Source organism: Podarcis cretensis, assembly GCF_951804945.1.
Source record: "Podarcis cretensis genome assembly, chromosome: 3".
Taxonomy (NCBI): domain Eukaryota; kingdom Metazoa; phylum Chordata; class Lepidosauria; order Squamata; family Lacertidae; genus Podarcis; species Podarcis cretensis.
In genome coordinates this window covers 79,153,812-79,178,753 of record NC_137172.1, presented here as the reverse complement: position 1 = coordinate 79,178,753, position 24,942 = coordinate 79,153,812, and the positions used below count along the sequence as shown (strand labels likewise).

At 41.9% G+C, this 24,942-nt stretch overlaps 1 protein-coding gene across 3 annotated transcripts in view; it reads left to right on the top strand.

The window, feature by feature from the left end:
* KLHL32 (kelch like family member 32) overlaps nucleotides 1-24,942 on the top strand; it is a 68,405-nt gene that overhangs the window by 4,883 nt on the left and 38,580 nt on the right. For all 3 annotated transcript variants that reach the window (XM_079971653.1, XM_079971652.1, XM_079971654.1), the window contains exons 2-5: nucleotides 5,384-5,474; nucleotides 10,119-10,299; nucleotides 16,513-16,620; nucleotides 22,319-22,417. In XM_079971653.1, coding sequence (XP_079827779.1) covers nucleotides 5,452-5,474; nucleotides 10,119-10,299; nucleotides 16,513-16,620; nucleotides 22,319-22,417 — 411 coding nt within the window. In that variant the 5' untranslated portion in view covers nucleotides 5,384-5,451. The remainder of the gene's footprint in view (nucleotides 1-5,383; nucleotides 5,475-10,118; nucleotides 10,300-16,512; nucleotides 16,621-22,318; nucleotides 22,418-24,942) is intronic.

Sequence of the window (24,942 nt, the reverse complement as noted above, 5' to 3'; positions counted from 1 at the left end):
TACATAAACATGGATATGTTTCAAATCACATAGAGGGAGAAAGTAGGATGCATGTCTGATTTTTAATAGTGAAGGAGGCACACAGTGCCAAACCCTTTCCCAACCACAGCCCACTCCCCTATAGACCTTTCCAATGCTCCCCCTTTAGCAGAATTCCCAATACCAGACATTAACTTGACTGGCCGAAAGAGAACTTGGAGAGGGGTCACGATTGCTAGCTCTCCAATGCTCAGCTTGCTTTGAACCCTGCTCACCTCTTCTGTTCTCTCAAACCAAACCAAATACCAATCATTGCTGTCCGATTGGGATGGAAAGAAGACCCACGCAGACATAAAGGTCCAAGCAAACATTGCAGCCACAGAGCTCATTTTGTTCAGCAAGTGAGCATGGAGGGGAGTCTGGCAATCACCCTAACATTGCTGTGAGGCATCCATTGGCAACACATTGATGGCTCCAGAGTTTAAAGAATTGGGTAGCTAGTGACAGAGAAGATTTTCCTCTGCCAGAGATCCAGGGGAGCTGCTGCCAGACAGAACAGACAATAAATAGTGGCCAAGGTAGCCAAATAGTCTGACATGGAATAAGGCAGATTCCTGTAAATGAAGTCAGATGATACTTGCTTCTTCTCAGGGGTTATTTCCTTAGTTCTGTATAGTTCAAAACACTGTACGCAGAAGTACATTTCCCAACCACTTTCCAGGCAACTGCTGTGTTCCCTCTGTTGAGCAGTGGCACCTTGGAGTTGTGGTTGTGGTGGTTCTTGCTGTGATTTGATAACTCTGAATAAGTATCACATGAATAGGGGGAAGTCATACTCCTGTTCTGTCCACACCGGCACAGGAAGATCACTTCCTAATTTTTCATGTAGCCTAGTATTTATTTACTTTGACTGACACTGGCTCTTCAGGATCTCAGACAGAGGTATTTCCCATTAGCTGCTACATTTTGAGGTGGAGATATTAAGCAACCTCTCTATTTTTGACAATAAGATGAATTAGAGCAGCAATGTAAGTGCTGTTGACATCCCCCCCTTTACTATGTTCTGTGTCCTTTGCCTCCTTTTTTCTTCTCTGTGCCCTGCTTCCATCTGTGGACAGGCAGCTCCCATAGTAGTGCACTGTCTTCTATACAGGATTGCTAACATTACTTGCCCTGGGAGCAGGTGGCGCTGTGGGTTAAAGCCTCAGCGCCTAGGACTTGCCGATCGAAAGGTCGGCGGTTCGAATCCCTGCGGCGGGGTGCGCTCCCGCTGCTCGGTCCCAGCGCCTGCCAACCTAACAGTTCGAAAGCACCTCCGGGTGCAAGTAGATAAATAGGGACCGCTTACCAGCGGGAAGGTAAACGGCGTTTCCGTGTGCGGCTCTGGCTCGCCAGAGCAGCGATGTCACGCTGGCCACGTGACCCGGAAGTGTCTCCGGACAGCGCTGGCCCCTGGCCTCTTAAGTGAGATGGGCGCACAACCCCAGAGTCTGTCAAGACTGGCCCGTACGGGCAGGGGTACCTTTACCTTTACCTTTAACATTACTTGGCCTGCCATATTTTTTAATGGTCTTCCTCTGGTTCCCTTTAACAGTACCTAGACATGTAACACACAATGCTTTTCTTTCCATAAAGCTAAGGGGCTAGGAAAAAGGCTTCGCCTGCTAAGCATATGTGTTCAGGTATCATTAAATGTACAGGAGCAAGATTTGTTGTTGTTTTAAAAAGTGGGGAGAAAGTAGCAGTCCTCTGTATGTGGTGTAATTTAAGTGGAAATTCTAATGATTAGTTTGATTAGTTTGATTAGTTTTCCTACTGCGGTTCTTGCATTGATGTTTTGAGTTACTGTTGCTTTGAGTATATGCTGTTTAAATATATTTTGTAAACTCTCTTGGCATTTGATAATAAAGGAGATTTCCCTTCACTTTTCATAGGCGATGAACAGGACATTCTATCTAAATACCACCCCCACCCACCAAAAAAAGCAATTGTCAGTACTATGTTTGACCATAAATTTCATTGGCTTTGAAGTTGGGAAGATGGAAATAGACCTTCAGCTGTCTTCCTACACCTGAGATCCTGTTTGGCAGCAAATTCAAAAAAGCACAAAAATGATGTTTGCTTTAGCCACTCTTATTTCCATTTTTGAAGACAGTTTGGTGATTCCTAGTTCTTGCGTGCAGTAATACAATTTTGAAACTTATAGTCAAACAACAGTTAACTTGATGGACATTATATAAAAAGAATTCATAACATTAGTGGGCAGGTTGGTGTCCTTATTACGTCTAAAACATTTCCCATCACTGTGTGCTTTATCCTGAATAAATGTAGACAGATTCCTGGCTTTTTCTAACTCTTGGCAATAAAATGAGCAAGTGAATCCAACTGGAACCGTTGCAAATGTTTAAATTCACGAGGTTTAAATTCTATTTCAGTTGTGTACAGTATAGATCTTAACATACTTAACACCCTCCAGCACTGACTATGCGCTTAAAAATAACACAAAAACAGTTTTAGCTTTCTGGTTCTCCCCACTGTGCTTTTAAATCTTTCCTGTGTTGTTGCTGAGAATATTCAATGCCTGTCACCTGTATGACTTTCAGCAATAAAATAATTAAAACAAAGCTTTAAAAAAATAGAAGGGCATTTTGTTTGTTGTCTCTCTCTAAAGCAAATAAGGAAGGAATATTTGTGCTTTCTAACAAATCAGTTACACTACAGCTCCTAGTGGTTTTGAAAGATTGAAATTGCTCAGTGTTTTTGTTTCATGGGATGTGCTGTGCCTGTGGGTTTGTAGCTTTAATCTGGTCATAACGTCCTTCCTGGAGCAGAATGTGCTTTTCAAGTCAGCCCACCCTTTCCAGGGCAGTGTTTGCTACTGCTGTGTAGTAGATCAAAGCAGCTGGAATCAAATATTCTACATGGGAATGCTTGGGCTTATTAAAACAGTAATTGCTGGTCGTGCTGACATTATCAATAGAGTGCAACCCTGAAGGTAGTGCCTCTGTGAACTTTCTCGGTTTTAAAATTGCTGGCACATAGTGCAAAATGCTGATTTTGGGGCAGAACCCATTTGCATCTGCTACGCAGCATAAACATATTATTATGTCTAATAGAATGATGAAAGTGATGGTGTGATGGATGGTGGGGGCTGCACAATTATGGGATAAATACGTAGAGTGAGACCACCTCATCTCTCAGACAACAATCCCTTCTGAAAGGTGAAAAATAACTTGGATTCACAATGCTTGAAGTTGTCAGCTCTGCTTTTCTCTTTGCTAGCTCCTGTTAGTCTTGGTCTACATATAAAATAAAATGAAGCGATAGATTTTTGGAGGACATAGGTTGAAGTATAAACCTCCCAGTGAGGGGCACAATTTTTGAATGTTTCCCCACATGAAACACAAACAAAATTCTGTATGAAGGAAACTAAGTATATGGATTCTAGCTCAGTCCTTTTGTTGCGGTACTTGCTTTCTGTTTGCAGGGACACCTTTACTATACTCTGAAATGGTTTATTCAAGCGGTAGCCAATGCGGGGGCCCTTCCAATAGTTATGGACTACAACTCCCATCAGCCTGCACAGTGGATGATGGGAGTTGTAGTCTAGCAACATATGGAAATACCAAATTGGCTATCTCTGGTTTAGTGCATTCTGCCATTTCACTGTGTTTCATATGTGGAGCATTCTCAGATGTGAGGATGAGAATGACATTGAAGAGCTTCTTGTTGTATTTCTGAGAATAAATATTATTTTTTAATGTAAAACTTATCAGTTGTGCAGATCGCTGGATATCTATAGCCTCTGGCCATATGGTTAGGTTAAGCCTTATGGTCGGCATGCATACATATGCATATTCACTGCTTGATTTTTCTGCACTTGAGGCGTGAACCCATTTCAAAACATACTGGTGCTGAAAGACTTCTGTTCTGGAACGTGGAAAACAAGGGTGGCTGGAAACACTGTTTCACCTTTGCTTGAAGGGAAGCTTCAAAATACAGTAAACATCTGCAGACACACCTAGTAAGGCTCATGTGGGAACAATTACTGATGGACTTGCATCATCTGACTCTCGGGCTCTGTCTTTTTGTTGCCACTCCTTGTTGTATCCAGTCCTCCTCTAACTGCGGCTTAGACTTTTTGGTTACTAGACAGATATGGGCTGTGAGGTGAACTGGTAAAAAAATGAAGAGCACTCAGAATATGAGTTTAATGGCAACCCAATAGGGAGTATGGAATCTCTGCAATAATCCTCCAGTTCTTGGATTAAAATGCCTCTGCAAAAATTCCTGCAGGGTTTTTGTTGTTTTTTTGGGGGGGAAATTTAAATAAACAGCCCTTAAATCAGATTTTAAAAGTTTGAAGCTATAATGCTCATGCTTTTGCTCAACTAAGACTTCAGAAGGTTAAAACTGATTGGAAGTGTACTGAAATAATTTTTGGAAAAGATGCCATGCAGACAGAAAATTGTCCAGCAGTGTGTATGGAATAAATAATGCTTTTCAGATTTCCTAGAGTCCTGAGACTTGTGTCAGCTACACATTGTACGTCATAGGTTTTCCATTTAGCACAAACCCGAACCCTGGTTTTGTGCTAAATGGAAAATTTAGTCTCACAATTTGTTAACCTCCTGTGAGCAGACAAGGAAAGTTAGTTGTATTTTTCCCTGGTGAAAGCAAGAAAAATATGATAATATGATGGTATATTTAATCAGGTGGAGCATATGAATTGAGTTTGTGAAAGGGACAAGTCAATATTGGATTTTAATGTAGTCTTGTTGGTTCTTAATTATGCACTTTGTCCTGTGGATTTGTTTAATGATTATTGATTTTGCTATAACCTGTATTAATTAGGTATTTCTCTTCCTGTTGGAATATTTTTGTTTCTCTTTTGTATCAAACCATTTTTGAATGGTGCTCTAATATTTTTTGATGAATTGTTTAGTGGAATCTTATCTAACACTTGTATTAGTTATGCATCATATTAAGTATCTGTTGTGCTGTAACTATTGAGTTATTGCAGACTATTTTTTCTGGGCTGGCTTTTTTAATATTGTAACACAATATCAGCTTCATGTAAAGCATCTGAGCACACATGGAAAGTAGTATACACATAAAATTAACACTGACAAATTGGAAGCTATGCACCAATCAGGCAATGAGTATTCTACTAAAGCTACTTTCTGTATCTTATTTTGCACCCACAAAAAAGTATCTAGGGTTTTATAATTAGTATGGCTCCATTATGTCGTCAAATTGTTGCATCCAGTCTGTTCCATTAATAAGAGATGTCAATATCCTTTGCCACATATATTGATTATTTTTGAAGTGGTGGGTTTTCACTGTACAGTGAACAAAAGTTTGGGCTTTTAATTCTTATTTGTTTTCTTCCTTTTCTCTGCAGCTGGAATGTGCACTGTTTTCCCTATACTTTTTTAAGAAGCAAGAGGTTCAGAAGGGCAAAGCTGAAGGATGCCGTCTGAGGTGTGCCTCAGGTATAGTTCATGGAGCTGTCCTGCCAGTTTCCATCGAGTGTGTGTTCATTCACTGTATGCTAGCCTAGAGGATGGCAAATTGCATACATAAATATTACATCAAAATGACTGTGCCGAGACATGTCCAGGAGGATTTACTTTTTGCTCTTGTGTTAGGCTTCCTTGTGGTTTTTTCTCTGCAACTTACCCCCATAGAAATATTTATGCATGGTGTAAAACAGGCTTCTTCAACCTCTGCCCTCCAGATGTTTTTGGCTTACAACTCCCATGATCCCTAGCTAGCAGGACCAGTGGTCAGGGATGATGGGAATTGTAGTCTCCAAACATCTGGAGGGCCGAGGTTGAGGAAGCCTGGTGTAAAAGATTTGCTCCTTCTGTGATTTCTCAGCTCATTTGCATGTTGAGCATCCTAACACAAAAAGGATTTGCCTTCCTGTCAGTGCTGAAGCAGGTAAAGGCAGAAAACTGAGTAGCATTGTGTTGGTCCTCATGGGCTCAGCCAGTAGATTGCCATTTAAACTTTGGGGACAGGCTGTTTTTATTGTCATTGATGATGAACAATCAAGGAGAAAGAACAGTGAGATTCTCTCCATGTGTCCCTCCCCAGATTGATTTGATTAAGGCAATTAAATTGGTTGTGATGGTTACTGTGATGGGATTATGCATCAAATAGCAGGAGGTCATTTTTATAGAGTAATTGCTCTGATAACTATATCTTTACATATTTCACATGTAATTCTATGCATGCTTCTTAAAAACTAAAAGAGAAAGAAATATGAACTCTGAAACACCCCCTGCCCTTTCAAGTTCTTTATCAAATAAAGTCACACCTCTCAAACTATTCAGTTCACAAAATTAGGCTCAGATTCAAACTAACACATTTTCACTTGATACCTTAGCACACTTATCTGTCTGTAGGATATTTATAATAACATTTGTGTGCATGTAGTAGAAAGCAGAAGAGCCATTTTATTTGAATATAATGTTCCAACATAGGCTTTTCATCTGAATGACAGAGCAGAGAATTTCAAAATAGTATTTTTGCTGTCATAATACTGTATAGGAGGCTCTGCATATTTCTTCTTCTTCCTTTTTTAAAGTGCTGCCACAAATTGTCAGTTATATCAAAAGAAGTCAGTAATATATTTAGAAAGATATTCTAGCGTATGGACACTTTAACAGTTTTGTGTGTTGGGAGGTTATATCTGATTTAGGATTACCAAACTATGTAAAACCTTTTTCCCAAATCATGCATGAACATTAATTTTTTTATGGTAAGGAGTTAAATATTTCAACCCTTCCAAGTGGCCCTTTTATTTGAGAATCTTGATATGAGTGGTTGGAAATGATTGGAACTATAAAGTGAATGGAGGAAAAGAAACTAAATCCTTGCACACCTCATGTGTTGGTGTCCCAATAAGTCCACATACATGTAACGATTTTGTGAAAAGGACATACTAAGCTTTTCAGACTTGCCCCCCCCTCCCTGCTATAATTGTTTAGCTACATAATGGGGACTGGTGACTCTCATATCTGTTTTTACAGCCATTTGGATGTTTTATTTTCTGATTAGACAATAGTGCCTCTGCCTGTCTAGTGGGAATATTTGTTTTGTTCATGTGTAGGTCTCCCTAACTCAAAGTTCAGGATGGAACATTAGCTTATTTATTCAACTTTGCACAAGTGCTTGGTGTGGATTAAACTACTGCTAACTTCTTACCTATGTCTTCAAAACCTTCTGTGGCCTAGGCCCTCCTTGTCTTTCTGCTCTTATATCCCCTGACAGGTCCCTTCCTTTGACCTTTGCTATTCAAGTGCCACCACCCTCAGCAAGATTCCCTGCTGTCTGAAGTGGCTCCACCCATTTCTCTTTGTTGACCCTTTTGCCTGGAACTGCCTCCAAGAACACCTCTATGTGATCTACTCCCCTATTTCCTTGTAGTTTCTACTCAAAACTCGCCATTCCCAAGAAGCATTTGGATTCCCTCCCTTTAGTGTAACTAAACCACTAAAGTATCTTTAATTGAAGTCATTCATTCCTTCATTTTATTTGTATGCTGCTTGCAGTTCGAAAGCACGTCAAAGTGCAAGTAGATAAATAGGTACCGCTCCGGTGGGAAGGTAAACGGCGTTTCCGTGCGCTGCTCTGGTTTGCCAGAAGTGGCTTAGTCATGCTGGCCACATGACCCGGAAGCTGTGCACCGGCTCCCTCGGCCAGTAAAGCGAGATGAGCGCCGCAACCCCAAAGTCGGTCATGACTGGACCTAATGGTCAGGGGTCCCTTTACCTTTACTTCCTACAGAAAAATCATGCTCAGAGCGGTTTGCGACAAAGAAACAGGGATGAATTTCAAACAAACACTACCAAATTTCATAACAGCATAGCAGAACAATAACAGAGTAACAATTCCATAGTAGCATAGGAAAGCAATAACGTAGTAACAAGTTCATAATAACAAGGCAAAAACAGTAAAATAGAAACAATTTTGTAATGATATTGCAAAGCAATAACAATTTCATAAACATAGCACAACAAAAATAAAACAGCATACAGAAAGCTACATTTCAATACAGTGGAACCTTGGTTCTTGAACTTAATCCATTCCGGGAGTCTGCTCAACTCCCAAAAGTGTTTGAAAACCAAGGCACAGCTTCTGATTGACTGCAGGAGCTTCCTGCACTCAAGCGGAAGCTGCGTTGGATGTTTGGCTTCCAAAAAACGTTAAAAACCGGAACACTTACTTCCGGGTTTTTGGCATTCGGGAGCCAAAACATATGAGTACCAAGGTGTTTGAGAACCAAGGTACAATTGTACTATAAATAGAACACTATGAGTTAAACAACGTGCAGCAACCAATAGCAAAAATAACAAGGGAGCAACACAGTTTCTCCTTAGTTGCTCACAGTCCCTCTCCTGCAGCAGCTTCTTATAAGGCAGGCATGGCCAAACCTGGCCCTCCAGCTGTTTTGGGACTACAATTCCCATCATCCCTGACCACTGGTCCTGTTAGCTAGGGATGATGGGAGTTGTAGTCCCAAAACAGCTGGAGGGCCAAGTTTGGCCATGCCTGTTATAAGGCTTCGAAGGGCAAAGGGTGGGGTAGTTGGAAACATGCCTCCCATGATGTTCCTAATCACCTATTCCCCTCCCATTGCTCCCAATCACACCTTCCCATTTTCCTTAGCCTCTGTTGCTTACCTGTCCCTGCCACACCTGCTCCTTATATATGATGCTACATGAACTATGATGTGAACTTGTGCCTCAGTTCTTCAAGAATTTGGACATCTCGTATTATTTGTGTTTATTTACAAATAGACAGGTTGCACATAGGTACAAAAAAGGGGCAGCCAAAATGGTGTAGCCACACTTAGAATACTGTGCACAGTCCTGGTCATCTCACCTCAAAAAGGATGTTGTAGAGCTGGGAAAGGTTCAGAAAAGAACAACTGAAATAATCAGAGAGATACAGCAACAATCCTATGAGAAAAGGTTACATTTGGCACTTTCACTTTAGAACATAGGCAAGTAAGTGATGATATGATAGAGGTGTATAAAATTATGCATGGTGAAGAGCAAGTGCATAGAGTGAAGTTTTTCCTGCCTCTTTCATAACACTAGTCATCCATTGTACCTAAATATTTGAAGACTTGGGCCAGACATCTTCATCCAGCACACAGTGAAAACGATGGAATTTGCTATCGTAAGAGGCAGCGACGGCCACCAACTTGGATGCTTTAAAAGAAGATACAACAAATTCATGGAGGGTAACAGTGTCAGTGGCTGCTAGTCACTATTCTATGTTCTACCTCTACTGTCAGAGGCAACATGCTCTAAACATGTCTTCCCAATTGTTGGGAAGCACGTGTTGAAAGGCTGCTGTTTCACTCATGCCCTGCTTGCAGAACTTCTCGTAGAGATCTGGTTGGACACTGGGAAAAACAGGATGCTGGATGAGTTGGGCCTTTGGTCTGAACCAGCAGAGGACTGCTGAAGATATGAGCCTTCCAAAAGTCTCTGGCCATTTAATTATTTCTGCAAAAGGCAGTCATTCAGTGCCAATCCTCATTTAAGAAAGTGAATCTGTCACGCTAAATTTGCCTAACTGGCTTCTTACACTGTTGGCCCCAGCAATTGTGGATCTTCTACAGTTAAAGTCATTAGGCTGAGAGGGCTGGGAGGGATCCTAGTAAATTGGATTAATCCTCAATTTACAACAATAATATGCCTATTTTTATAGCTAGGACAGTTGAAGCTGTGATATAACGGCCACATTGTGAATGTCTTGCAGAGTGATGCTGTTGTACATAAAGATTTAAGTCCATCTTTATATTGTGGGCCATAATGATAGCCCTGCCACACTGTGATGCTATAGACCTTTGGTTACAGCATGAGAGTGGGGAAATAATAATAAACCCATTTCCAACCTGTGTCAGTAGTACCAAATCATCCTGTTTATAATCCTACTCTCACTTCAAGTTTGATTCAATTCAGTGGCACTTTTTTTGTGTGTGTCTTGAGTAAATATGCAGGATTGTATGCTTGACTGACGTAATTAGAAATGAAAAAGTAGAAAACATATGCATGCCTTTCACTCTTGGTATTTTCATGCTTGCGAGTGTGATCATTTCTTCGTCTTTTTTGCAGTTTTCAAGATATGCTGACTGGCCAGAGGCTTTGCCAGTCTAGTTCTCATAATGATGCTGTCTTGGCTGCTCTGAACCAGCAAAGAAGTGATGGGATCCTCTGTGATATAACTCTTATAGCGGAAGAGAAGAAATTCCATGCCCACAAGGCAGTCCTAGCAGCTTGCAGTGACTACTTCAGAGTAAGTTAATATAGTAGTATGTTTATGTCCATCAGCTCTGTTTTTAGAACACCATAGATATTTGGATAATTAGTAGTATTGAAATCTTTCCAATTTTTTTTTGCCCGTGTAAACAGTGATCATGATCTGACCAGATACTTCACAGGACAAGTTTTTTTTTAATGTCTACTGAAAAGTAAGCCACATTAGGTTCAATGGGACTTAAAACTAGATATGTGAATATAGGATTGTGAAACATAACTGGGGAATTTATTTGACATATATGTAGTATTTAAAGGTAGGCGTTTACATGTTTGTAGGTATGTGCTCCTGTACAGTGGTACCTCTGGTTGTGGACGGGATCCGTTCCGGAGCTCCAGTCAGATTCTGAGGTTTCTGCAACCGGAGGTGCCTGTTCTGCGCATGTGCGTGGCGCGATAGAGTGCTACTGTGTATGCGCATGCGGTGAAACCCAGAAATATACTTGTGGGTTTGCTGCATGCATATCTTGAAGAATACATAACAAGAGGGACACGTAAGTAGAGATACCACTGTATTTACTAAATAGGGTGTGTACACAGTTGTTGGCAGTGGGTGTGCACCTAGGGCACCCTGTTCCACACTTAACACAGTCTATTTTATTTTAACTACTTTGTATCTCTTTGAGATCACATTTTGAGTTAACTTACAATATATGCTTTGTGAAGTTCTGGTTCAATAGTAGTTTTCCAATTTAAAGCATTAAGTTTTGTTTTGTTTTTTAACTTCCCTTAAGGCCTGACAAGGCAAGTGATCTGGAAGACTGGAAGAAGATATGCCGTTGTCTTCCCTAGTTTTATTTAGGACACTTATTCCCTTCAGTAAAATTTGTAAGTTGAACACATAAAAAGCATAGTTTTGGACTCATTAGGAAACACACACACACACACATACACACACACACACACCAAAATGTAAAGTGGGACGCCATGTTTGTTAGAACTAACCAAAATGTCACAAGCAAATTTCAAGTGCTGCAGAGCTAGTCATCAGGCTGGATGAACTGGGCGATGTGAAATGCTGACGTGATGTTAAAGCAGATATGGGGAACCTTTGGCCCTCCAGATGTTGCTGAACTACAGTTCCCATTGTCCCAGACCATTGGCCATGCTTGCTGAGGCTGGTGGGGGTTGTAGTTCAGTACCATCTGGAGAGACAAAGATTTCCCCCAAAAAGCAACAGACTCCCCAGTTATAACAGTGTTAGGAAAGGAACACAAGATGTAATAATACCACTGTATTCTGCTTTGGTCAGACCACACCTGTGCTCAGTTTTGGGTGCCACAATTTAAGAAGAATGTGTTCAGAGGAGGTCAACCAAGACAAGCAAGCGTCTGGAAACCAAGCATTATAAGGAACGGTTGAGGAAGTTGGGTATGTTTAGCCTGGATAAGAGGAAACTGAGAGGATATATGATAGCCATCTTCAAATATCTAAAGGGCTGTCACCTGGAAGATGGAACAAGCTTGTTTTTTCCTGCTCTGGAGGGTAGGACCTGAACCAATGGCTTCAAGTCACAAGGGATTCTGACTAAACATCAGGAAGAACTTTATGATAGTAAGAGCTGAAGCAAACCTCCTCAGATGGTGGTGGACTCTCCTTCCTTGGAGGTTTTTAAGCAGAGGTTGGCTGGCCATCTGCCATGGATGCTTTAGTTGAGATTGCTGCATTGTGGGGAGTTGAACTAGATGACCCCCTCAGGGTTCCTTCCAACTCCACAATTATATGATTCTAGGATTCATTCTGTAGACTTAATTTAATTGGCCACAGCTAGATGGTTGACAGATTTCAGGTTGTGCTGTTAGCTGCTTGGACAAATAAACAAATTGTGGGTGATTCCTGGCTTATAAAAAGCAAACGTAATGGATCTTTCTCCAGCACTAAACAGATCACACACATTGTAGTCCTCTATTAGCAAAGCTGAGATTAATTGTAGGTGGTACACTAGGTAAAAGCAGCTTGAAGGTTTTCTTCAAAAATATAACCTTTTTTTTTTTTTTTTTTGGAAGGGTGGTACTGTGGTTAGAGGCTGTTGACAAGATTACAGTTTTTTACTATAATTTTGGAGACAAGGGAGATTTGCACTCCTCCAGAAGTAGTAATGCTTCCAGATCCCAAATATTCTCCTGGGATTGCCAGGTAGCTGTGTGGTGGGCAGTAATGTGTTCTGCCGACTTCGCCTTAGATGCCAATCCTTTCCTGGAGAAACTAGACTTGGTCTCAATCATTCAGGCGCTTTGTCATCTCAGACTAGACCAATGTAATGTGGTCTGCTTAGGGCTGTTCTTGAAGAACAATTGGTTTCATATGGTTCAAAATATAGGTGGAAGGTGTCTGGTTACAACTTTTATAATGACCGCTCCCAGCATAAAACGGGGGGCGCCCTTTGCGTGGACGCGTGCAGCCCCTGGATCTGGAGTGGCTCCATCAGCATAGGCTTGGCTTTGCCTTCCCTCAGGTGGGATACCTGGAGGTTTCCGCCTACCCCAGTCAGTTGTCCAATCCCACCTGGGGGAAGCGTTGCCAAGGAAACCAGGCCAGGTAGGGGAGGGATTACCTGCCCACACAATAGAGGGAGGATCTTACCTGGGAATCCTCACTTGGCTCCAGAGCTTCTCCCACCCTACCCACCCTCAGTTAAGGTCTTCCTTTGCAGGTTAACTTTTCTTCATAGGTTTTGCAGGTTAACTTTTCTTCACAGGTATGTGGGCGCTGCTACGATAAGGTCGCTGTTAAAGGGCCGGAAAGGAATTTCCCTGCATTGGCAGGTTTCGCCTTTCCTGTAGCAAAACGTCACAACTTTGGCAGTATCAGGCCTTGGGCGGAATCCTTTAGTCCATCTTCCTCTTTGCGGCGGCGATACCAGGGTTCCCCGTTAAAGGGGCTTCTGAAGGGAGGCTTTGACCGTACGCCGAAAGGTTGTCATTTCTCTCCCCTGCGGCGGCGGCGTAACAGGGGCGGCTATCTCTGCTTGAACATATGTTCTCCAGAGCCGACCCACCCTCCCACACACACTGGATAACCCTGATGCTCCCTAGGTCCCCAGCTGGGGACTGGGGAGGGAGAACGCCCAATGTCTGAGCCAAGGTCTACCCACATTTGAAATTTAATAAAGTTGTGGCCAATTTAATCCCATAGCACGTTGTCTTGAGTCGTTATTCCACATGATGGGGGGGGACCGCTCGGGATCTGGGGACTCCGCCCGTCCACGCAAAACATTTTTCACTGTGTTTCTGAGCTCAATTCAAGGTGCTGTTTTTGTGCTTTTAAAGCACTAAGTAGTCAGGGATCAGAATATTTACAGAACCTCACTCCTTCCTTCATATGAGGCTGCCCAGGAACTCGCCTCCACCCACAAGACCCTTCTTCAGATCTTACTGTGGTCAGTATGTGGGTACTTGTCATGCGGCCTTTTCAGCAATGATGTTCCCAAGATTGGTACACCTGTTTCTACCACTCCTTGTTCTTAGGTGGGTGGTGAAGATTTTTATTTAAGTGGATGCTCTCAGAACTGCTGCTGCTGTTTTAGTTTGTTGTTCTAGTCTGGTTAGTGTAGTGCTGCTTTTAAAGATGTAGTTGTTGTTGATTTAACAGATGAATACTTTTACAGAAAGGCAGAGTAAAATAATAATAGTAGCTGGAGGAGACTCTTGAGAGTCCCATGGACTGCAAGAAGATCAAACCTATCCATTCTTAAGGAAATCAGCCCTGAGTCCTCACTGGAAGGACAGATCCTGAAGCTGAGGCTCCAGTACTTTGGGCACCTCATGAGAACAGAAGACTCCCTGGAAAAACCCTGATGTTGGGAAAGATTGAGGGCACAACGAGAAGGGGAAACCAGAGGACAAGATGGTTGGACAGTGTTCTTGAAGCTACTAACATGAGTTTGACCAAACTGCGGGAGGCAGTGGAAGACAGGAGTGCCTGGCGTGCTCTGATCCATGGGGTCATGAAGAGTCGGACGTGACTAAACAACAACAACAATGTCCTGGAAAATATAAGGAATCTTGGGTTGAGGCAGCGAGCTGTGATCTTGGCAAGAATTCGGAGCACTCAAATGACTAGTCATGGGGCTGGCAGGCAGAATCACCATATGTTGCCTTCATCATGCCAGTTGGCATTTCAAATGTTTGCCTGAACTCTGCTTATGCCTCCGTGCTGATCTTTCACTTACAAGAAGTGGTGTGGGAGTAGTTCCACTGAGGCTTCTTCACAATCTGTTCGATAACTGTGCATAAGCAAACTTTGTGGGTGAGGATAAAGGCATCCTCTTGCAAATATTGCCTGGCAAGTACAAAGGAGAATCTTAGTATATAGGAAGGAACCCTGTCAGTGACCTGCCTCCATGGTTTGTTCACACACGTTGCACAGATAAAAAATCATGAGGAATTGCTTATCAATGAGTGTGTACCTTGAGCTTTACTGTTCAGGCTTGTGGCGAGAATGAATAGGACATGACTTTTGCCCAACCTCTTTCTTACTTCTTCTCAAAGGGGTCAAGGTTTTGAGTGCATGGGGGTCATATTGTGTTATTGAAAACCTAAAAAATTAAGCAAATAAATAAAAACTCACATCACCGTCAGCAGAAAGGGCAGTAAAACTTACCTTTCCCCCAAACATATGTAAGAATTTTTAGGTTTTAAATTTTAAAAAATTATATCCTGCTTTTAAATAACTTCTTGGTCCTTTTCTATATGTTTTGGACTACAACTTCCATCAGCCCCAACCAGCGGTTGGGAGCTATTATCCAGTACCTAGAGACACACAGATTCCTTATCTCTGTCTCGAAGCTCAAAAGATTCAACTGGGATGGGGAATGAGAAAATCCAGTGGATAAAATGCTTAATGAAAAGTTGTTCTGTCTGATGTTTAAAATACTGATTTCTTAGTTTGGGGATCAAAAAGAGAGAGGTCATCTTATACATATGGGGGCGTCTTATACATGGAAAAATACAGTAATATTAAAAAAAATGCACACTCTTCCCCCTGCCCCTGGCAAAAGTGGTCTGTTTTGTCTACAGAATATACTAGTGTTGAAAAGTTCACTGATCTTCAAGTTAGAAAACAGATTTAATCAGGGACATTTCTGTGTGTTCATATAATTCAGAAAACTGTTAGGCTGTAATTAACGATGGTATATCATCAGTAAACAAAAAGAGGTCACTGAATAGATATCACTGGAGGTTATGAAGTCATTAAATTGTGTTTGCAGATAATGGTTTTTATCACATTTCTTTGTTTAAAAAAGTGGATGTATCATAAATAGTTGACTTTCTGATGTATTAAAAGCACAGCCCGTATCTTCTATTTTATGCTGCAAATAAAAATCACTGTGTTTCCATTCAGGCTTAAATGGCATGGAATTTAATTAGTCACTACCATTTACAGTACAGTTGTAAATTGGTTACATAGTGTAGTTGTAATTGTTAAGACTTTTAAACCCTTCTGTCACTAATTCATGTTGCCAGGAGTGCCCATTTAGGGTGGCTGAATAAAAAAGTGAGGGCTGGGCTCCTGTACCTTTTTATAGCTGAACAGAAGAGGGGTTTCAGTAGATGTAGCTTGCATTTCACCTACATCTGCAGAAATGTTCTCTTCTGCAGAACTATTAAAAGGCGCAGGGCCCTCCCTACTCCCATGTGATTATCTGTGGGAGTGCAGGGAGCTGCTAGAAGGTTTGCAATCCAGCAGGGATCCTAAGGATCTCACATGGGGACTGTATGTGCAGCAGCTGTGGGTTGTATGCTCACAATGGCCCTTTTACAAGTCTTAGTCTATTTAACTGAAGGATGGGAGTAAAAATGCTCTCTGCAAATTGTTTTGTTATCCTGATTTTGTTATCCTCTTACTGATGGTTGGGGTAGGGTGTTTAAGGTTAAGAGATGGAGGGAGGCTTGCCCAAGACCACAGAGTGATTTGGAGGGTGTTGGGGGGGGGCAGGATATTGCTTTTCAGTTGGAAGGATCCAAACACAGTAGTTTTTCTGAAAGATCACAGGCTTGTCATGTATATCTGGTTATGAAATGAAACCAGTATAAATTACTTTTGGAATAAATTGCATACTGATTAATGACTGCAGTATTACTAGCTATCTTAATTAGGGAACATCAAAGCAGCAACAAAAGTCCCTTATCTTTAATAGGAAATCCAAGTTTGATCAATGTAATGTAGACAATTTTTTCTTTTCTTTTCTTAGGCGATGTTCAGCCTTTGTATGGTTGAAAGTGGCGCAGATGAGGTGAATTTACATGGCATCACAAGCATAGGTTTAAAGCAAGCTCTGGACTTCGCATACACTGGACAGGTATAGTACTAAAATTCTTAACAAGCATATAAAACAGACCGGGTCACCTTAGAATAGATGGCACCGGGATATTACCATGGTAACTGGCTTGGCCTTGCACCTGTTGGCTTATCTCATGCATGGGGTGATTTATGCTCATGAAGGAGATTAAACCCTTCCTCCATGTCCAGTTTCTCCAACAGGTTTGCATTTCAATTCCAGATCAACATCACACTTTCAGGGAGGATGTAAAAACACATTGGCCAGGATTGAAAGAACTGCACAGCTTTCTACTTCTGTCTACAGGGGACTCTGAAAGAGCAGACCTTCATGCCACATTGCAAAGCACTTTAGAAACTGATGTGATTTTCAGATGCAACTGAGATAGCAGTATCTGGATGGTGGGGAGCCCAATAAAAATAAGAACAAAGAAAACCCAATAATCCCCTCTCCCACATCACATTTAAAAGGGCATTGGCTGTTGATCTTAATATTCAGGAGGGTCTGTAGTGAAATACAGTCTTTCAGAAATTTGGGAATTAAAGGCTAAGTGAAATAGGCTGGCCTTTGAAAAATTCGGTTATAATCATACTCACCTTGAGCACATTTTAACATAAGTGAAATGTGCAGTCCCATGTAATCAACTGGAGTTGTGCCTTTTAAAAGACACTGTTTGTTAGGGATATGTATTGTATTATTGTAACCATGTGTGCCAAGAGCCCAGGAGGTTTTTCTACATTTGCTGGAATGCCTTCCCTGAGAGACAGCTCTTTCAAATGTTAGTAGCTGCTGTCAGAGCAGTGAGAAGCCTGTGTGCCCATGAGGTGACTCAAAACCATTGAAGTGTTAATGGTGAAGATTTCAAAGTATTGCGTGGGTGTAAGGCAGAAATGCTGTTAGCAAATAATTGGATTTGTGCATGTGCCTCCTACACACTGCTCTGAAAAGTCTTAGTCACAATAGGTTTTGGTCCATTGGTACAGTATTACCAAGGGAATAGGATATTTTCTTTCTGAAACAGAATTTCCAGTGCCTACCACTCCCACCAGTAAATAGAAAGCTCTTTTCACAACAACCCTCACTGAGATGAAAAAATTATAATGCTTTGCTCAAAGCAAACCTGAGCCTTGTACGGTCCAATATCCTACTCTTCTGTCTCAACCAGGGGAAGGGAAAAGGGGATGCCTCATTTATTATCCTTGTTCTTTTCCAATATATGTTTTGTTTTTGTTTTGATGATGATGATGAAGCCATTCTGTAGCCCCGTCTTCATTAACTTTACCTGGAGGTAAAGCCATTCTAAATTTAACAGGACATGCAGAGGAGTGAGTTTATGCATATTGGTTGAAATACCAAACATGCTGAGGAAGCCACCTGAAAATGCTGTCATATTGTAACTTGCAAATGGACAGTGGTCTGGCCAGCTGGCTTTTTGAGAGTTAGGGCTCATCCAGACTTCCATTTGTGCCACATTTCTAGGCACAGGTTAGGGCTTTAAAGGTCTGTGTAGCCAGAGCTTAATAAATACTCAATTGGGGTGCACTTTAGTCTAGGGCTGGCCCGATGTACGTGAACTTTATAAGTACTTAGAATCATCAAGTTGGAAGGGACTCTGAGAATCATCTAGTTCATCCCTCTGTAATAGAGGACTATGTAGCTGTCCCTTATGGGAATCAAACCTGCAACTTCAGAATCATCAGCACCATGCTCTAACCAACTGAGCTATATATTACAGGTCCTCTGCAGATAGCTAAATGAAGACAGTCTCAGCATTGGGAAACACATTCAAATCCATACTCAGCTATAAAGTTCACTGGATGACCTTGGGCCAGTCACTTTCTTTCAGCCTAACTTCTCTGACAGGTTTCTTACCAGGATGGAATAGTGATGACATGGGAGGTATATAGGAAGAATGAGAGAGAGAAGACTACAATCCTATACAACAGATGTGGAGAACCTTTGGCCTTCCAGTGTTGCTGCACTACAACTCCCATCAACCACAGCAAGCATGGCCCAGTGGCCAGAGATGATGGGAGTTGCAGTTCAGCAACATTTGTAATGCCAAAGGATAGCAAGTCCCCAAAAAATCTACAGGACATACTGCTGAGTAGATCTCTGTAGGATAATGTAAATGACCCCTGTTAATGCCCCACAAGTGCAGTACTTGGTATGCTATAGGAGACTTGCTCATTTGTTTTTAGTCAGCCCTCTGGTTCATCATCTTACAAGGAGTTAGTAAACCATGCTGGATTGTGTTGTATGTGAAACAATTTATCAGATAGGTAGTACTTTGATTATATAGGTAATGCATTCAATCTCCTTAAAATATGTGTTCTGTTATTTCTCAGTTTCATTTATTTCTTTAAACAGCAGGAAAGTGGAACGTTCCTTTTCTGTATAAAGTGGGTTTCTTGAGACCTCTAGTGAAAACAGCTGGTGTTGCAGGATTGGATATTAAAATGGGAAAAGGAAATCTGTGTGGAAATACTTCATTATTCCTGTTCAACAGAAGCAGTGTTCATTAGAAATGATTGTTAGACACACTTGTAAGGTTATGGGAAACTCTCAATACAAAAATAGTCATCTCCCTATAAATTATATAATAATTTTTAGCAATTATATTTAGGATACTGTCTAGAACTATTAGATCATGTTTTAAAGTGTATACAGTGGTACCTCGAGTTACAAACGCCTCAGGTCACAAACACTTCAGGTTACAAACTCTGCTAACCTGGAAGAGTTACCTCGAGTTGAGAACTTTGCCCCAGGATGAGAACGGAAATCGTGTGCTGGCAATGCAGCGGCAGCAAGAAGCCCCATTAGCGAAAGCGCGCTTCTAGTTAAGAACAGTTTCAGGTTAAGAACGGACCTCCGGAACGAATTAAGTTCATAAGTAGAGGTACCACTGTATTAAGTTATGGTGTCAGGTTATGTTTTGAACCTGTCTTAACTTTTTAGCAGTCACTGCATAAGATTTAATGCAGTCCTTTTATATTTAGCTGGTTGTTTTCTTAACTTGATCTAAGTTTGTTTATCTAGTACTTTTCATGAGGTACTGTTGATGGCTGCTGCATTTGACCAAAGATCAGCCTTAAAAGATCAGGCTTGCAGTTCGGGAGTGACTGAGCCAACCTTGATACTGAAAGCCCCTGTTGAATGTCATGCCTTTTGCCAGCTAAACCTAGTGCACCAGCTACAACAGAAGTAGCCAACATGGTTCCTTCCAGAGGATTTTGGTCTCCCACTTCTATCAGCACCAGCTGGTATGGCCAATGGCCAGGGCTGATGAGAGTCCAGTAACATCTGAAAAGGCACCATGTTGACTACCCCTGAGCTACAATTTCTCCAGGACAGAGATAGCTTATCAGAATGATCCATAGGCTGTTAATTCCAGGTAGGTTACCACAGTGCAGGGATTCCTTTGACATCTCATAAACTTCTTTTAGTTCAGAACACAGCTGTCTGGTTCCTCCCTGGCACTTTGTGACCTGATTGCCGAATAGAGAGACAGACACAGAAGCTGGGTTGAACTAGGGGCACTTCAGTTACAGATAGGTAGCCGTGTTGGTCTGCCATAGTCAAAACAAAATAAAAGAAAAAAATTCCTTCCAGTAGCACCTTAAAGACCAACTAAGTTAGTTCTAGGTATGAGCTTTCGTGTGCATGCACACTTCTTCAGATACACTGGTCTTTAAGGTGCTACTGGAAGGAATTTTTTTCTTTTATTTTGTTTTGACTAGGGGCACTTCAGTTAAGAGTAAAACCCATAAAAAACCCTGTTGAGGGAAAACATTATTGCAGGAGCAAACCTGAACCTGAACAACAGCAGTCACTGGGGAGACCAAAACTCCTGCCTGCAGGAAGGGGAGGCAAGGCTGTCAAGCCTGCCTCTCATTCCCAGGTCACCCCATGATGGTGAGTAGGAATGCCTGTGCTGCTCCATCCCCACTCACTCAAGGCCCCATAGCTTTGGTCAGCTGAAGCAGTTTAGCCTCAAGGCCCCTTATCCTACCATAGAGATGCAGAGCCCAGAGTGTAAGCCTTGGGGGCAGCCCATCACCCAGAATGGTGCCCAAAGCCTAAAATCCAACTACTTTCCTTCCTGAACCGCCAAAATCAACCAAACTGAAGATCAGATTAGCCAAATAAACAGTACAGCAGATCATCTGATGCCTAGCACCCAGCTATTCAGTATGGAATAGGCAAAACAAAAACAAAACAAAACCCCACAAACAGGTGGATCAGCCATAAATTCACATGGAGAGACAGGGAGGGAGGGTGGTGGGTGCTGCTGCCAGGAAAAGAAGAGGGAGAGAGGTGGCAGCACAGCACTTAAATGACAGCCTGTCTCTACCCCACTCTCAAGCATGTGACTGACACAAGAGACTCAGACAGGCTGTCTCCTTCAGCCTGAATAGGCCACAGATTTGCCCCGCTAGCTGGTACCAAGGCAGAATGGGCAGCGGAATGCAACAGCTTCACTTGTTAGTTTTTTTCTAAGCACAAGAGCTGGTTTTAAATGGCTTGGGATCTACCCTCTTAAGTTACAGTAGGCCATTTGTGGTCAGTGTTAAAATTTCATTAACTGTGGCATTTATCCCCAGAAAGGCTCACCTGGTACCTATGCTGATATTACAGTGTCAGGTGAAGAAGGTTTTATTTTCCCAGCTTTACTTACTAAATCCAAAGGTCTGTTTCAAACATTGTTCCATGCAGCAGCAAGGAGAACACAAGTAGATTACTCGTGGGTGCAAAATACATAATACAGCTTCAAGTATGCAGTCTGAACTTGGATGAAGTTCAAATACATCCGTCCTGGTGGATTACTTGGCTGGAAGAGAGGAGTGAGGAACAGGAAGGGAAGCAGCTTCATTTCCACATGGAAAGAGGGGGATTACCTAGTTGAATCTAGGAATAGAGCTCTATGGTCGTAACCCCTTCATGCACTAACTAGCACTCATGCACAGTTACGTTTGACTGTAATTTCCCACAACAATTACTTGGAATGTGTTACGTTCACATCCCCCCTCTGTTTGTTTGTTTGTTTGTTTATGGTCCTTACTAGCTCAATTGCAGATCTCAAAGCTGTTAATGTGGAAGGTTTCATGTAGATGACAAAAACTTGGGGGATATCTCTGTGGTAGTGTAAAGTAGCTACATTTGTGCAAAGTTAGAAACAAAACAAATAAGTTATCTGTTGAACATTCTAGTGAATATGCACACAAGGTGGACATGTTGACAATATTTGCCTTCGTTTGGTAATCGTGTGATCAGTGTTGATATGTTTGTAGTAGTATGCAAATCTGGCAGCTTCTGCGCAAGGCAAATTAGCCCGATGACTCCCCTCACTATGAGCTGCTGAGAAAACATGGGCTAAAGCAATAAGTGGGCATCATGCAGCATATTGGTTGTATGAATCTGCTGTAAGGAAAATGTTGTTAATAGGTGTAATTTAATAATATTTGCTGGCTACAGAAATAAGTAGCAGTGCTTCTCTCTCCTCCCTGTCTGTTGTGAAGAGAAACAACATTGCCTGCTTTTTAACTGTAGTTAAACCGTTTGTTTGAAAGGGTTTTCAAACAAAATGCAAAACTTTATAGATTGTGCACCTGGAGTGTTGTAAGAATTGACAGCTTCAAATATCACATTGAATATTTTGCAGAGCACTTTCAAGGACAAGTTCCTTACAAGTTCTCTTTCTCTTTATTCCCCAATACAGGTACTCTTGGAACCAGGTGTGATTCAAGATGTGCTTGCTGCAGGGAGCCATCTGCAGCTGCTGGAAATGCTTAGTTTATGTTCTCACTATCTTATCCAGGTAAGGCTAAGGGGCTTGATTCTCCCCTTTATTTTGTTGCACCTAGCTTAATTCTTAAGTCTGTGTTACATGTGTGAGGTTGGGATGAGCACCTTCAGCTGTATGACAGGAGGCGAGAACTACACAATACCTTGATTATGACTTTGAACTGGACTTCTGTTTAGCCTTTGATCTGTACAGGATGGATTTCTTTTGAGAATGGGGAGGCAGGAAATCAGGTATATGCCCCTGTGTTCTCCAGAAAAGACAACTGTAATGTGTGGGACATGTGGCTGCCTTTGAAGATTGTTCAAACCCTTCCATTAGTGCAGGATATTGCTGTTTCTAACTGGAACTGGACATTATTATTATTATTTTGTCAGTTTTCTCATATAAATTTCTCAAAGTGACTTACAAACACAATCAAAACACTCAAACAATTACAATAAACACAAGTACATCTATACACATTGTGAGAATGATTCACCTGTGCTATGCCAAATGCTCTGGTTTCCTGTTTGTTTTGAGGTCCAATTCATAGTGCTATGTTTAGACCGTCATGGCTTAGGTGGTGCTTTAAGTACCCTGCTCCTATCTCCATCTGTGCACCTTCCTGTCCATTCTTTAGGCTAAAGAGGGTCAATATTGCCTATGTACTTTCTGTACAAGTAAACAGCAATATTGCAGGGTTCCCGCAGAGCATTGTTTCAACAACAGGGATCTACCCAAACCTTTTCAGATACAGACATTTTGGTGCTTAGAATGCAAAGTCATTTTAAAACAGCATTTTTGGGACCGGGAAACTGTTCTTTTTCTGCAAAACATAAAATAAAATAAAAATCACTGAATTGTAATAGTTCTTTTCTCAGTGCATTTGTCACAAAAGTGAATGCTTTGCGAAAGGTGGTTCACAGAGCATCTGGAGCACTCGCTGGTGGGTGTCTGCAGCTTCACAAATGATTAGCTACCCATCTCTGCAATATAATGGTCTCCCCTCTTTCAAAATAGAAGTTACTTACAGGGCTGCCAAAAAGTGAGCAAATGGCTGTCTCAGCCCATCATTTTTATGGCTTTAGGGTGCTCTTTCCCCTCTATTTTTTGCCTGCAGATTACTGGGTTGACGGCAAGAGAAGTAGAAACAATAGCACTCATCTTGTCTGATCTATTGCCGCAGTTTGAAGTGGCGAGATAACTGTTCCCCCTTGTGGCGATTCCCCCCAGCCACTGTATTTGCTATAGGGTTTGTATAGTGTACAGCGAATCTAGAAGAACATTAACCAACCCTAACGCTTTTTATTGTTGTTGTTGCATTACTCTTATGAACATATTGCCTGATGAAAACTATTGAAAAGCTTGGAAGCTTGCCACCATTTTGTGCTTGGTCTCAATAAAAACATTGTCCATTTGGGATCTTTTAAACCTTCATCAAGTCACTCCAGTTTTCTCATTCTAAATGTTGATGCTTCTGTATTGCATTTTATGTATTGAGATAAAATTCAGATGCCTTTCCATTCTGTGGCTGCTAGTTTTGATAGTGGATGAAGGAGCCAATCTGGCGTTTATCTCTCAAGACCTGGGTGGGTGAGCTGGGGGGGGGGTGATTTTGCCCAGCTTTGCTTGTCTGGTACTTTGTGCAACATCAACATAGACTAGAGGATCTGGGATAGGAGTTGACTTCTTCTTCTGGGCACTGGCCTTGCTGGGTTACCACCTAGCCTACTGCCCAGCAGCTTTCCCAGCTGAGTTGGTTCACTGTAGTGTGGTGTTGGGAACTGTTGTCATGAGAGACTGCAGCATGCATACCATTGGTGGTATGGAAATCAGAGATAGTGTCCTCTCTGACACTGTGGGGTAAATCCTGTATACTGCGGAGCTATGTGCTATTAAATAGGCTGCATGACTGCTAGAGCAGATGGTGAAAGTACCACTGCAAAGTTGACCAAGCATGAGTTAGAGCACATGATGGTGCCTACTTAGTGGTGATGAAAACAATGAAGCAGGCCTACTCCATTGGATCATTGAGTAATTGCCCAGTGGAGCTCTTCAGGGTGGTCTGTGGGCTCTTGAGACTTATATTGGTAGATGGAACCCACCCAGGACACCTCAGAGACCCTTTGTGATTTCCTTGCTGTGTGCTTTGAGGACAGTCACCTGCCTTGGTAGTGAGCTTGATGCCGTGGTTGACACAACTTCTAGTAAGGTTTCCAATGCTCCATCAAGCCTTTCAATGTGAGATCAATTTCAGTTCTTGCAGCACAACAACATGTGCCAAGTGCTTGCAAGTATGCACCCAACCATGTGTCCTCTTGATCCTCGTCTTTCATCGCTGATTGAAGCTAGATTGAGGTGGGGAGCTAGGTGTTTTTAAGTGGGGGTGGGGTGGTGCCTTCCACCTTGAAGGAGACACTAGTGTGGCCAATCCTGAAGATAACGTTGTGCAAGTGTTTCTCATCCCCCCTGGCTCTGGAGCTACAGGTGCTGAAGGACACCATATTATCTCCAGTGCTGTTTAACATCAAATCATATTTGGAATTAGTCATTAGGAG